We start from the raw sequence: 15,338 nt of genomic DNA, 5'->3' as shown, positions 1-15,338 counted from the left end.
TGCAACTACCTTCTCCTTCTGACAGGCTTAATATGCTTAGCATCTTGTAGTCTTCCTTGAATGCAAAGCCATGACCGCTTGCTAACTAGAGGGAAATAGATATTATTACTTGTAAGAAGTGCTGTTCACTTACAGTGAAGGTCGCACAGCAGTTTGGCTCTCCCGTGGAACTCTGTGCAGAAAGACAACCAAAAATGCCAACCAGACTTCTCAACCTTCAATAGCTCTGTAGCAAACTTGTTTTGCTGATGTTTAGAAACAGGTTTAACACAGTTTCTGAGCCACAGATTTTGTGGAATGTCTGTGTGGGTGGGCTGGATCTTGGTTCCTAAAGTTATTCCAGATAGACTTATTTCTAACTTATTAACACTTTTGGATCCTGGTTCCGACTCCGTCAAAATGGTTACAGTACTTCTGTGGGTAGCGTCATAGAATCAGCCAAAGCGAAGTGTTCCTAGCTATTCTGAAACTGATTTGAATCACCCTATCCTTTATTAGAGTCATTTATATTCACAACCAATCTTTGATTAAAATAAGCATTTCCCCCTCCCCCAGATAATCTGTGTGTGCGTGTGTGTGCACATGTGCATGTGAATGTGTGTAGAAAACAGGAATTTAGGAATTACCATACTAGATTAGACTCATGCTCCACCTAGTCCAACATTCTGTCTCTTACAATGTCCAGCACTGAAAGCTCCAGAGGAAGGAGCAAGAAACCCTCACAATAGGCAGATGTGGGGGTAATCTGCCCTCCCCCCATGAAGGTGTCACCCTAATCCCTAATGGTTTAGAAATTGGTTTAATATGCAGGCACAAACCCATTCAAAATCAAAATTCCCTTAGACTGAATCAAGTTTTGTCTGTGCTTCAGTGATAGGATCAAAACAACATAGGTCTTTCCCATCTCCTGAACATAAAGGTAAAATGCATTGATGCGGACACTGGTAATATTTCAACTGTGTTTTAACTGAACACCTAAATCCCCATTTACAGTCTCAGCAACCAACTTTTTTCTGTTCTCTAGGTAAATGGTGGGAGCATTTTTCCTGTAATATTCACAGTGTGGACAATTCCTGCCCATCAAACACTTAATCGTTTGCTCCGTATACTGCCACCTGCCTTCAATAGGTGGCAGTATAGATAAATAGATACTAGGGCAGTTTCCCCAGCAGTAAGGTTGGTGTAATATTGATGTATGTTTTACAGCAAATGGAGATTAGATCTTCTATTTTAGTGACATGAGGTGGTGTGAACATAAAAACGGCCATACTCGGTCAGACCATCTAGCCCAGTATCCTGTTTTCCTGCCAATGCCAGGTGCCCCAGAGGGAATGAACAGAACAGATAATCATCAAGTGATCCATCCCCTGTCACTCATTCCCATCTTCTAGCAAACAGAGGCTAGGAACACTTCAGAGCATGGCTTTGCATCCCTGCCCATCCTGGCTAATAGCCATTGGTAGCTTATATTAGTATAGGAACTAAGATTACTTTGTAATGACAGACATGAGCTGAACTTTAGTTTGACTACTCAGTTCTTAATGTATCATGCTTCATGAGGAGCCTGAGTGTTGGTAAAAATCTGGACCAGAACCATTGTGAGCCTTCATCTGACTCAATAGATTATTTGGGATTGAAATGGGAGTTTCACTGCCCATGTAAACAGTTCTATCTTCCTTGTGTGCTAAATTCCTACTGAAGTTGGGATACGAGCGGGTGTAAGGTCTGCCTGATCAGGCCCCACAATAATACTCTGCACATATATAACCCACTCCTCCAAAAAGCAGTGATAGGCATAAATAAATCTCATGGCATCCCTGTGAGGTAGATAGCATTGCACCTATTTCATGGGTGGGGAAACCAAAGCTCAAAGAGGTAAAGCGAGTTCCTAAGGTTACAGAAAATCCATTGCAGACCCAGAATTAGAATCCAAATCACTTAACTTCCATTTCTCTGCTGTAGCCCCAAGATCATCTTTCCCATGTGTTCAGTGGAATAAGTGTCAGTTTAACTTCTAATTATAAGCATATATCATTATATTACTTTAATATTATGCAAAAAGAAAAGGAGGACTTGTGGCACCTTAGAGACTAAACAATTTATTTGAGCATGAGCTTTCGTGAGCTACAGCTGTCACAAGTGCCACAAGTACTCCTTTTTGCGAATACAGACTAACACGGCTGTTACTCTGAAACCTTTAATATTATGGTAGTTAATTTTTCTTCAACATTTGGACTATAACCACTGTGAATAAACAGTATATATTTCTTTCTCAGACTGCTATATTTTTCCTACCAGGTGAAAATATTATTCTCGCCTCTGTTTCATCCACATCTAGGATATTCTGTTTATTGTACCTTATCATGATAACTCCCAAGTTGCATATTACTTCTCCACTGGCCCATTCTCTCTTTGGCCAAAACTTCACTCAAAACATTGTTTTCGTCTGTACAGATATCTTTTGTACGCTATAGGTTTGTCATCCTGTATTTATATTTTCCATGATAAAGCCCCAAATCTGGTGTTCCGTTTTCTGTGTGTTCCCTAGTTTTTATCAGATGCTGTCTGCCTGAGTGTGTTTTAACCTGGTGTGTTTAAATTATTCATGAAGAAGGTATATTTCTGTGTTCTTCAGAGCTGCTGGTTTCATTTGCCATCTGAGTGACTCTGCACACTAGCTTTGACTTTCAAAACACTTCTGCTGGTGTCCTATAATGCAGCTTTTGGTTTAGTCTGCCTGATGTCTAGTGGGATTTTATGTATCCTTGGCTTTAGAAGTTGTTTTGAACAGGGGAGGTTAGAGTTAGGTCTCCTGTTCATCAGCATCTGAGTTACGTTCTGCCAAAGAAATGTTCCTGTTTTCCCTCCCTCTGTTCTCTCCCTTTTATAATAATTACAAAAAGCCTTTTTAGCCAAACAAATTGCTGGTAGATTTCTGAGGGATATTGTACTCCTCTGCCCTGTCACCTACAGGGAGGGTTCATCCCAATCCAGGAACACTGGCGGGGTAGCGTCAGGAAAACATGCATTGCCATTGCCCCTGCACGTTTGTTCTGTGGCTAAAGAAGGAAATTCAGTTCTCCAGGGGTCTCACTCTAGCACCTTTCACTAGTGATACATTTTAAGACTTTTTAAAAAAATCACAACTTGAAATGTTGCAAAATGAAAAGTTTTTTTTATTTTGCACCCCTTTATGAGAAGCCAAACCATTAAACAGATTGTTTAACCTCACACCATTAATATTTTGAGCCTCCCCTGCCTCCAGTATTCACATAACGATAACTTTATAGTTGCCCAGCACAGAGCTCTATAGCTTCCAAGCCAGATTGCCTGATCCTGTGAACAACTACAGTGCATGGGCTTGTTCCAGTCAATCCCAAGATCTTTACTGTGCTGGGTATTAACTCTCTAGAGACATGGGCGTCATCCCATTGAGGGCAGAATTTGGCTAAGTAGGAGGAAAGGGCTGTCAGTCTCATTCTTTTTCCCGTACCCTTACCAGCGGTAACTATGACTACATTCAGATGGATGTGGTAGGGAAGGGAGAGTTCACTAGCATCTGGGTACCTGCTTAAACTTGGTGTTTATTAACTTTCCTTTCATTTTTTTCCATAGTGGAGTGTTTTCTGCTCACCAGACTTAAAAAAGGTATTTATTGGATACAGTTGTCTCCTGTTTGTGTATCTCATCAATTAGGTACATCATGTATAGAAAAAAAGTTGCTTAAATGATGTGAGAAAATAAATGGCTAGGTTTTTTACTCTCTTTTGTAGAAATTGTTATTAAATGCAAGGAAAATTGAATACACCGTTAAACTATTTTAAAATGCATAATTTTTAATAAAATGTAAAACCAAAAACTAAAAGTCAACCAACCAAACCAAACTACTATTCGTTGTATACATGTGCCAACATGTCAACCAACAAAACCAAAAACCTGCACTACCCAAAATAGATTCCATTCTTCGTTGTTGTTGCCACTTTTACATCTTAAAAATCAACCCATTTGGGGGATAAAATGGTTATCCTAAATAAAGCTAGATGCTGCCACCCTTAGGGCTGGTCTGCACTCAGTGTTTGTACCAATTTAACTATACCTGTTTAGAAACTGATACAGTGGAAGTGGTGTAACCCCCTAATGTGGACACAGGGATGCTGGCATAAAGGTAGTTATATCACAATGGTTTATTTATAAGGACCTTTATATATGTATAACTGCACACACTGAAGAGTTGCCCCAATTTAACTGGATTGGTTTCTAAACGAATATAGTTAAATTGCTATAAATATTGTGTCTAAATAAGCCCTTCCTGACACTGAATAGTACCTTAGGGGCAGATTATGAAAGGCACAAAGGTTCACACTCAGGCACCCATTTCACACCGTGCTAGGGTCCCAGATACTACAGCTGCTCTATCTGTTGCAGTGCTGTGTCAACACAGACATTATTAACCTCTATTTTTAGAACTCAGCAATAAAATTTAGCTCAGCGTAAACTTGGCAGCCCGGGGTAACTAATATTCAGCGTGATTATCATTATTCTTAAGTATTATTATTATTAAGCTATATGATTCTCATTAGCATTAGTGTGAATCACATGAACAGATCCCTGATCATCATGCTAAGCATTGACTTAACTGGGTGTCCTAACTCCCTGTATGCCTTCTGCAAATCTCCCCCTTGCAGTCCCACTGAAATGAAGGAGGCCATTTTTGGAGTAAATGTGTTACTCTACAGGTGGCCACTCTACAATCTGGCCCATAGTTTTCATTCTTAGGGGTAGATCCTGCAAATGGATCTCCCCTGGGCAGAGCCCTGCACCCCTATGTCGCCCAGTTGAATTCACCTGTACGCTGCAGACACTATGCAGATTATAGAGTAAATGTTCTGCGTAATGATCAGGGATTCATCCCATGCTAATGCTAATGGGAATCACAAGCTTAATATCTTATCCTCATGCTGAATATTAGTTATCCCTGCCTGCCAAGTTTCTGCCAAGAGCCAAATTTTATAGCAGAGTTCTAAAATTCTAAAAATAGAGGTTAGTAATGTAACTGCTGATACAGCATTGGAACAGGTGAACCGGCTGGAGTATCTGGAACCCTAGTAGTGTGAAATCTGGAGTTTAGTCACTTATCTTTGACTACCTTGTCAGCTAAATAGGCATTTGATATTGGGTTAGATTAAGTTGTGCCTGATCCCCCCAAAATACTTCAATTCCCAGAATATGTTGGTCTGTAAAATAAATCTTGCTGCCATTCTTGTAGCCTCTTACATTAACATTAACCTGCTTGAGACATCGGGTGGCGTAAATTAGCAGAGACACTAGCCAAAGATATGTTGATTCTGTGAGGAAGTGGGGCAGATAATGTGCTTGAGAACACCCCTTCCTTTTTACTCCTTAATTCCATGCATTAAAACAGAGGGCAAGCCCCCTCTGTTCTCTCTCACTTGGGGGAGCAACACTCCTCCTTCTCCTTGGATGGCATGGGAAGAGCTTCCCTGCCTGTTACAATCTATGTTAACCACTGCCTGTGTTCTTTGCAAGCCGTTCCCCAGAGCTCTTCACAAAGGAAGGTAATCATGGGATATTCTCTCCCAATTACTCTTCTCTACTTTTCTCCTGTCTCTCTGACAGACACACAGTAGTTCTGCTGATGTGATTTAGACTACAGCTCACCCACATGTATCCCCCTGCAACCACCACCCAAAACCTAGAGCAAGCAGCTTAATGAAGCAGACAGCCGCTGTAGCTCTTATGTGAATTCATAGGCCTCGAGGATTTCCTTGTCTGTCTTGTCTTCCCAAGTGATCTCCACACTTCCTCATTAGAAAATGCGTGCTGTAGAACTGGCAAGGTGGCTGAGCAACAGTCTGTCAGGCGTGCTGATCTGGAGGACCCTGGTTCACAGCATTCCCGTTGTCACTGGTGAGGCTAGAATTCTCATTCTTAGGTTGAGTCGTGAGCTTCACAATGCCATGATCAGCAGTAAAGAGATGTCTCCAGCAGGGATTTCAGTGGCTTTGACTGAATCTAGCACCAGCTTCAGGGTGATTAGCTGCTGCAGGCCAGGCTGTAATAAGGGACAGAGATGTGTTTGTGTGGAAAACAAAGATCATGGCTTTATTAACAATAACATCATTCCATATAGTCAAAAGCTCTTATCTGACCTGCACAAGTGACCTGCAGAGACAGCAGAGCCCCATTGCAAGTCACAGCCAAAGCTCCCAATGTTCCCCCTTCACCATGTGGCTTAGGCTCCAACCTGGCCACCTGCTTGAGCCACTGTGGCCTCCTCACAGGTCACAACCAAATCCGCTTAGGTACCTCAGACCTCACCTCAGGTCACAGACAAATCTCCTGAAGTATAGCTTTGGCAGACCTGCATGTAGACCCGGCAATCCTATAAAAGCCTTGCTTCGTATACCATGGGGTAAAGCGCACACTGAATGAGGGAAGGCTTCAAGTGTCCATTGAAAAAGGCACTGCTGTTGCATCGTTCACTGTGTATACTGTGTGGCATGCAGCAGATGAGGAAATGGCTCTTTTTGTAGAAAAGACTTCCATGGACTCTGTTTCTCCAGCACAAACCCAATAATAGAAAATACGACTCTCACATTCCTAAATTAGGAGAATTATCTCATGTTACACTGTATGTTTGTGTGTTTTAGACTATTTGAGAAATATATGATTGTGTAAGAAAAAAACATGTCTCATAATGCACGTGCACAAGGGGACAGAGTTACGGTTGCACAGCTCATCTCCCGCCCACAGCCTTGCAGCAAAGGCAGCTGTCACCTGTAGAGAAGCTGTGTGAGTTGCTTAATGATTCTCTCCCTGCCACAGTCACCACTTCAGTGGCCTCCAAGCAGCTAGCTCTCGTTAGCTGCCCTGACTAACCAGACCTGGAGATGGAGGTCTTTGTCTGTGACAGAACAAAGATACAGGAGTTTCTCTTACCTCTAGCCCTAATCCAAAACCAACTGAAGTTATCTTTCATTGCCTCCAGTGGGCTTTGGATTGGGCCATTGTGCATGAGAGCACCCGTACTTGAATTTTGGTCCCTTCTACTGTATTCACCTGCTCCTGCACCTCCACAGAGGTCACTCTGCCGTACTTTCCTTTGACACCCTCAGCCGCTTCTGCTGCAAGCAGAGCCTCTGTTGGAATGATGGTCCCAAAATCCTTTGACAAAAATTTCACTCTCCAGTTAACCAGATATCATCAACCCAGTGATTGTGTGGTTGGTATTGGATAGTGCTGATAGGAACACAATGGTCGCCTTCCCACGATGCTCCTGGAAACTCCTGGAGGTGTTGGTGAAGAAGAAAGCCCATTCTCCCAGCTCATCCTTGGCTCTATATTGATGATCCTAAGAACCTTTATAAAGGGAGGCAATGGGGTCAGCAGCTGGTTGGGATTGGACCTACTAATTCATAGTAGATCATCAACTGGTCGAGAAGGCTGGTCCTGCTACATGACTTAGAGAAGCATGATATTGAGTAGGCTGCAGGAAGGAATTAAAAGAACCTCCCCTGTACCCATGGTCTCTCTTCTAGGCATCTTATTGTGGGAAAATCCAGGCAGCTCAAGGATCCATTGACCCAACCAATTGCAACCGCAGCAGCTGTCCAAGTTGGGACACTGGGCCTCTGACACAGCCAATTGTGGCTCCAGCTGCCATGCTGTTCCTGGCTAATTCATCCAACAGACTCATCCAAGGTGTTTGCAGCAAAGCTCTGCTTTCTCAGTGAATGACAAGTGAACATATGTTAGAGAGAGCTTGGGGATGAAAGGGTATCTATTTTACCCACTCCCCATACTGCATTACAGATGCTAGACAGCACAACCTCCTATCTGATGGCATATGATAGTTATTAATCTCGCAGTTCCATACTGTTGGAATCATTGCACCCTGTGTATCTGGCCTCTTTGATACTGAGAATGGATTTCACATATTGAAGGGGAGACGGGCCTTGAGGCTGAGGAGAGTGATGAAAAGTGCCACAGCAGAAAGGAAGAGAAGACAAAGAAGGTCCCTGGGAAGTTGTGTCTGTTGTGAGGGAGGGTAGCAGGAGAGTTCCATAATAGGGGAGCATTTGGGGCAGGCCGGGTGTTCAGAAGGATTTGGTGGGAGAGGGTGTTTGGAGTCAGAAAGGAAGGCAGAAGAGTGTCTCAGCAATTAAAAATGCCTCTCTGAGGTGAAACTACCAGGTGAGAGGAGTGGTGGAGTAAGAGGGATTAGTTGGGCTGGTTGGGTTATAGTAAAAACAGCTTCTACCGTGTGGCAGCAGCCATTTTAAATGTCCCAAATCCAGCCTTTGTTTCTTTAGAAAGATAAATTTGGCAAAAATGCTAGATGAATGTATGAGTCAAATCCAGACAAGATTCATCACACTGATAATTCTCATGGATGTCTTATGATTACTTTCTTTGTTTTTCTAGATCATTGGGGTAGAGCTGGGCAACATTTTTCAGCCAAAATATTTTTTGGCAAAAAAAATGCAGATTTGGTGACACTGAAATATTTTGTGAATTTGTGTTGGTTTTGCCAAATTTGGTTTTTGGGGGAACCCCACAAACTTAAAAAAAAGTCTGACAAATTGAAGCATTTCATTCTGACATGTTTGAAACAAAATGACTTTTTATTTTGAAATTTTCTTTCATTTTATTTTTAAAAAATCAATTTTTAAATGGTTGAAATCAAAGCAAAACTTTTTGATTTCTGTCAGCATGAAACATTTATTCAATCTGAAATTAATTTTTATGTGCTGAAAAATTTAAAACACATTTTCAGGTTGAGCCCAAACCGTAATATATTTTTACTGGTGGGAGAGGGGGAATTGTCAGCAAACCAAACAATCCATTATTCTTACATATCTACACTGGGGTACGGAATGAAGATGGTAGGGAATTCAAATATTCATCATGGACAAATCGTGGGCCCAGATGCATTAGTTGTGCAGAACCAGCTGGGCAGAGCCCATGATCCACTTGGACTCTGCAGCCATGGAAGCTGATACTGGGGATGCAATCTCTGTTGAAAAGGCCAGTAGTACTTACACAGCTGGCTAACTCCTCCCTCCCCAGATTGTTCTGCCTGGGGAGGGAGAGTTACACAAGACGTGGACAATTTTGACAATATAATGACTGGAGATTATGAATTCACGGTTCAGTGTGTTGCTTGGAAACTGAATACATTACCAATTTGCAGAATTCTTGTGGGTATCCTCTCTCTTCCTGGGGAAGTGGGTTTGGGCACACAGAGAACAATGAGAAGAGGGGAAAAAAAGTGTGACCTTCCTAAAGTCATCTTGGTTTGCAGATGAAATCTGCTAACTGGGTTTGAAAAATCTCAGACAACATTTCACATTTTTATCAGACTTTAAATCTTCATGGCATGGCGCAACACTCAGGTCAGGCAGGTGAGTACTATTCATCCCATTTTACAGATGGGAAAATGAGGCAGAGAGGTCAAATGACTTTGTCAAGGCCATGAAGGGAGCCAAGAGTCAAGTTCAAAAGCTCCTGGTTCCCAGTCTCATGCTGTAATTATTAGACCATGCTGCCTTTCAGCATACCCGAATGCCTCTCAAATCAATCAAAATGTGGAGTCCACAGGTAAGGCAGGTCTGTTGCCACCTGGACCACTCCCAGTTGATACTTCTCTGCTTTTGGCTGAATTCCTGAAGCCTTGCCTTTAAACACTGTATTCTGGTTAAAACATTCCAGCATCACGAATGCAGATTTTGGCTGATGCTGCAACGTCATTCCTGCCAGTGTTGATTATTTGAATAACATAATTGCAGGGCAGGATTGCATGGCTTTCAGGATACATTCACTGTAGGGGTACTTACTACAGGTGAGGGGTGGAATGAGCAAAGAAGCAGCCGGGTTCTTTGATATGAGCTGCTGATTTCCAGGAATTTTAGCCCTTTAATAATCAAGTATAAAAACATTCAGAAATTCTTACTATGTATTTACTTACTAATATAAAGGAATAGCCTGTTGACCTCTCTTTGTTTCTACTCTACAGCCTCCTCCTCAGATATATGATAAACAGCTGGATGAAAGAGAACATACGATTGAGGAATGGAAAGGTAATCCCATTTTAAAGATATATGGACAAAATCCTACTCTCAGATGTAGCAGTACAAATCCAGAATAACTTCTTTGAAGTCAGTTTAGCCCTGTGTACTGATACTTTGTTGGTAAATATAGATGAAGCTTCTAGAGTTACACCTGTAGTCTCCAAAGGAGTTAAAAACCACACCAATAAGTAGTATATTTGATCTGTGAACAAATTCTGTTTTACAGTAGTTCGTAGCCTGATGATGATAGTTCTATAGGGTGAAATTTCTGCCCTATGCAAGGGACCAGCAATAGGTCTTAAATAGGGTTTAAAGTGGTACATAAAGCCTCATGTTGGTCCCACTGCATACAGGTGAATTTCATCCCAAAGGATGCTCTACAAATTTAACCAACCCTGGGATTCAGTCCATTCACTGCTGAAATACAGCCATCTTGGGTTTGGAGAATCACAGTTGTTTTAACAGTACCCTAACACTATACAATATTTCAGGGCAGGAAGTGGAAAGGAATGCCATACTCATTTGAAACCACATGGCATTGCTCATACTGGGCCTGATTTTGTCATCTTTACTTATATTGAGTAATGCCTTACTGTGTGAATAGATGCATTGATTTCCTGGGGGCTACTTGTGTGACATGAGTAAGGATGACAAAAATAGGCCCTGTACATTATAGTTCTTATTGCTTGATACATCAGGTACTATTTAGCAAAGACCAAAGGGCTAGATTCTGATACTCACGGAAGTCAAGGGGACTATTTGTGGAATAAGGTACTATTCAGAGGGGTAAGGTGTCAGAATCTGGCCCAGGATAAACAGCATTAAAGTTACTGTGCCCCAGCCCTAGTTATAAATAATGCAACATCAAAGCAGTTTAGCTATTATACTCTCCTATATATGTCTAAAAAGCACACACACAAAAAGCGAACTTGGATAGATAGAGCGGAAAGACTTACTAAAGCTCAAGTAGGCAAAATGAGATTGTGGAATGCTGGTAGAATGCTCTTAAACGCTCTTCCTCTCAAGTAGGGGAAAAGAGGGCTGAGTGTGAGAAATAAAAAGAAACAAGCAAAAACAAATGGGAAATGGTTACACAGGCAGCAAGCAGGCATGGAAGAATGTTGGTATAATGCTCACATTCTTTTATTACATAATCGTCTGGAAATGTTTAGCTTCATTCCCAGTTTGTATGTTTTAAAGACTGGCCCATGCAGCCAGTGTTAAATCATTATAATGCATTGCATAAAAGTTTTAAAACTCCCTAGTGTGTGTGGCTTAATCTTGGTACACAGAAGAGTCTTAAATTACCTTAATTCAGCACACTGAATTTGCTGTGCTCAAGCCTATTTTGCAGTGCCAGACGTGGAACATAAGCTCAGTTATAACAGTCCTATTCCTTTCACTGTTACTAAAGTGACAGAGGACATGACAAAACTGCTTGAATGGCTCCAGCAGCAGGAACAAGGATAGGGGGGAATAACTGGTGGGGGAAGAGAAGAGAGAGTGACTGATTTCGCAGTTTATAGTATTAAGTTGTTCATGGGCACAAGAACTAGCTACTTTCATAACGGCATCAATTGTCTTTCACAGAATTGATCTACAAGGAAGTAATGAATTCTGAAGAAAAAACTAAAAATGGAGTAGTAAAAGGACAGCCTTCTCCTTCAGGTACTCAACCCCAATGAATAACCTTAACATGTTCTCCACAGCAGCATAGAGAGGCTGCAGTTATACATCTGAAGCTGAAAATGTATTCTACAATTTAGTGCTTATAATGAGTTGTTCTATTAACTGAACTCCGGAGTCATTTTAATATTTAAAAATAGGCTGCTTAGATTCCATGCAAGTTTTGAGGTTATTTTGGGGATTTCTTCACATTGAACTCACGTTCTCATCTGCACTGGCGTTTCTAAGGACTAAACAAACACAATAGTTGTACAGTGTTGAAATGGAGATGGGGAATGGTTAATATTTTCAGAACCACCAGGAAAATGACACATTACGTTTCTAAATGAGTAAATGAGCAAAACCTATTCAAATCAATCTATTGGTGCCCATTTACTCTAGCACAGAATTTGGCCCTATGTCCATAAAAGTACACTGCACAAGCATACTATTTGGACCTACTACTGTAATTGATCCTTTCAGAAACTCTGATGATGTTAAAACACTTTATTTGAAATATTGATTGAGATTGGGTAAGCAAATAGACTAGAAGGGCCATATTTTTACATAAGGATCCCTAAACTGCCTCCACAAAATACATATGCTCAAAATGAGCAAAATCCACATGCATGCAAACAAGCATTTATATACCAATGGTGATTGTGTATGCACAAACAGGTAACTGTGGAGACATACATTTTTAGACAAACATTAGGCATCCGGATTTAAAGTATTTGCATCCCTGTAGGAATGTTTCTATGCATGAAACAACCTTCAATACATTCTAATCATTAATTGCTTTAAAAGTTCTCCACTTTGATTTCTTGTGAGTAGATGTTCACCATTCAATATGGAAACGTCATATTTAATCAAAAGGTTCTGAATGTGTGATGTATCCCTGTATGTTTACTGTTTTGCACTGAGCATATTCATGCCATCTTTCATCTTGCCAATGTTCGTGCGAACTAACCCAATGTGACACTATGTGATGCACCATTACTCAGCGATGGAACTCAGGGAAACATGATGTAAGTGTGATAAGTCAATACAGTGCTGACTGGCAATACTAGGCTCTGTTATTGAATCTTGATTTCAGCTACAAGGAAAAAGATATGAAAGGCAATCCAATGTGTTGCTGAAGAGTAGCTGGTGAAGTACATTACAGGCAGATTTGACGTAGGGAATTATTGTACTGTCACTGAAAAAATAAATCTGAAGGCCTGCCAGGTATTTGAATAAGTCCTTGTAATTTAACATTGCTCGCTAAAGAGCAGTGCTTGATACTGATTTATGTGCAAATAATACTGTAGTTGCTTGTTTTGGGAACTAATTCATTAAGCCAACCGAAGAATTATGTTTGCATAAAAAGAAAACTGAACTTCTTCCCTGTTCCATTTCCTCTATGCAGAAGGTTTTTGTTGATTTGTTTTATTTACTCAAACACTTTTGAGCATGCAAAATTGCAATTTCTTATGTGTTTTTCTTTCACCGTTCTCCTTTCAATTGCATTTTCATTATCAGTGTCAAATAACAGTAGCAACTTCCTTTAAAATCGAATGTGGGGAGGGGAGCCTGTTTTATGGAAACACTAACTTCCCAGGTTTTCAGGCCTCTGTTTCTGATATATTTTTAATTTTATTAAAAATATGAAGACAAACAAATCTGCCAATTTTGAGGACCAGGGTACAGCAGGGTGGAAACATTACCTTTATAACAAAAAAACTTTTAAAATTTTATTAGTTAGCAAATCAAATACCAAAATGTGCTAAGGCTAGAAAGACATTTGCCCAAGAAAATAGCCCTCATAAAGTAGTTGAGCTTTTGAGCATCCTGGTGAAAATTGGATTTGATTAGGCAGATTGAGGAGGATTTGAAAAAACACCTTTGATGCATATTCAGTAATTGGGGCCTGATTATTTGCACTTCTTACCACAGTTCTGAGTAAAGGAAGGCTGCACTGTGTGGGCCAGGTTCTCAGCTAATGTAAGTCAGCTTAGTTCCTTTTAATATAACAGAGCTGTGCCGATTTACATTGGTGGAGGATTTTGCCCTGCCTAGTCATCCAGTTCATTTAGGCAGTGATTTATGGAGGAGAGCAGCCTCAACACACTGTGTAGGTGTTAAGATATGAACAGAATGGGGCAGATTTCCTTAGCAAGTGCTGTCTACCAAAGTGTGCATTGTGGGTGGAATCCAGCACTGTGCAGAGGGCCAGTACAAGGTTTATGCACCACTGAAGTTCTACTTTGAGGTCTTGATAAGATAGCTCCGTTGAGATTGGTAGATTTCCCTCAAGGGCACTTCTGTTTTCGTGTTCGTAATTTATTGATCACAAGAATATAAATTGTGTGAGAGTTTATGGCTTTCTTGGCAAATGAAGGCACCCTTCATTTTCAATGCAAATGAGGGCTGTTTTGCCAAAGAATAGAAGCACCAAGCTTCCCCTTTCAACTTCCTGAATCTCCATTTTAATACAACGCTACTGAGGTAAAATCAGTGGAGGGTCAGACCCCTAGAGTTTGCAAGCAAAACCAAAAGGCATCTTGTATATTTGTCACCTGAAGATTTGCTGTCTTTCTGGCTACACAGTGAAAAGTACCTTTAACAGCTGTAAATGCTGTGAACCATTCTCTAGTGAAACCTCTTGGAGACTTGTTAGCTAGGGCATATTGATAGTTGAAAACATTTCCTTTTTATATACGTATGCATTTTTGCAATTAGTCAGAATTAATTACTTTTTAAATCTTAACCTTGCTGCATTTTGGGATCTCTAAATATATCTGTGCTACAGATAAATCCAGATGTTGCATACCTCATTGAAATATTTATATTTCAGAAGAAACCTTGTCACATCATATCTTGGCTGGCAGCCTGCATGTGCCTGGGAACTCTCTGGCTTCCTTGCTGTGCTCTTCCACAAAGAACATGCTAGGAGATTGCTACACATGGGCTGCTTAGATTTCTCTACCAGGAGTTTCTTATTAAAATGAGGAGCACTCTGGCATATAAGTGGTCAGTTTTAAGAGGTCACTTGCCACCCGCAATCCAGCAGTGTTCTTGTGCCATTAACTCTTGCAGCTAACCTGTGCCATGGCTAGGGCAGAGAATCAGAAACTGTACCCAGCTCCCTGACAGTGAGAGTCCAATTTTCACATGGTCCCAAGACTTGACTATATATCTTGTTTTACTCACACAAGCAGAGTATTTTGAAAGTGGCTATTTGTGCGCAAAAATAAGCAGGTAGCTAGATGCACAACTGCATCATTTCCAAATGCCTATTTTCCGACATGAATATGGCTCTTGTATGTACAAAACGATGCATGTGCCATTTTAAGAATGCAGGAGTAGAGGTTACATCTCACAGTGTGGTCCTGTTTGACCACCTTCACGAAACTAGTTTCTAGGTGCCAGAGTGGGCCTGAACTTTATGATGCCTAGCTGGAGATCTGTCCTTGTTTTTCCAGCTCCCCCCCCAAAAAAAGTTGAGAAAAGTCCTCTCATGCCCAGTTATCTGGAACATACGTTTTAAATATTTTGCCCTTAATTAGAATCCAGAGTTGAACCTTTACAGTGTTTCCTTTA

At 40.9% G+C, this 15,338-nt stretch overlaps 1 protein-coding gene across 23 annotated transcripts in view; it reads left to right on the top strand.

Annotated features, from left to right (window-relative positions):
• MAPK10 (mitogen-activated protein kinase 10) overlaps positions 1 to 15,338 on the top strand; it is a 266,180-nt gene that overhangs the window by 231,108 nt on the left and 19,734 nt on the right. For 19 of the 23 annotated variants that reach the window (XR_012158459.2, XR_012158458.2, XR_012158454.2 and 16 more), the window contains 3 exons: positions 3,616 to 3,648; positions 10,037 to 10,100; positions 11,682 to 11,759. Coding sequence is in view for 18 of the 23 variants with exons in the window: in XM_073340583.2 (XP_073196684.1) it covers positions 3,616 to 3,648; positions 10,037 to 10,100; positions 11,682 to 11,759 (175 nt within the window). In the remaining 5 variants the exon portion in view is untranslated. The remainder of the gene's footprint in view (positions 1 to 3,615; positions 3,649 to 10,036; positions 10,101 to 11,681; positions 11,760 to 15,338) is intronic. The other 4 variants (XM_073340581.2, XM_073340589.2, XM_073340580.2 and 1 more) reach the window with 1 other exon arrangement.

This window comes from Lepidochelys kempii, chromosome 4, assembly GCF_965140285.1.
Source record: "Lepidochelys kempii isolate rLepKem1 chromosome 4, rLepKem1.hap1, whole genome shotgun sequence".
In the NCBI taxonomy this organism is placed as follows: domain Eukaryota; kingdom Metazoa; phylum Chordata; order Testudines; family Cheloniidae; genus Lepidochelys; species Lepidochelys kempii.
This window is presented reverse-complemented; position numbering and strand designations above follow the sequence as displayed.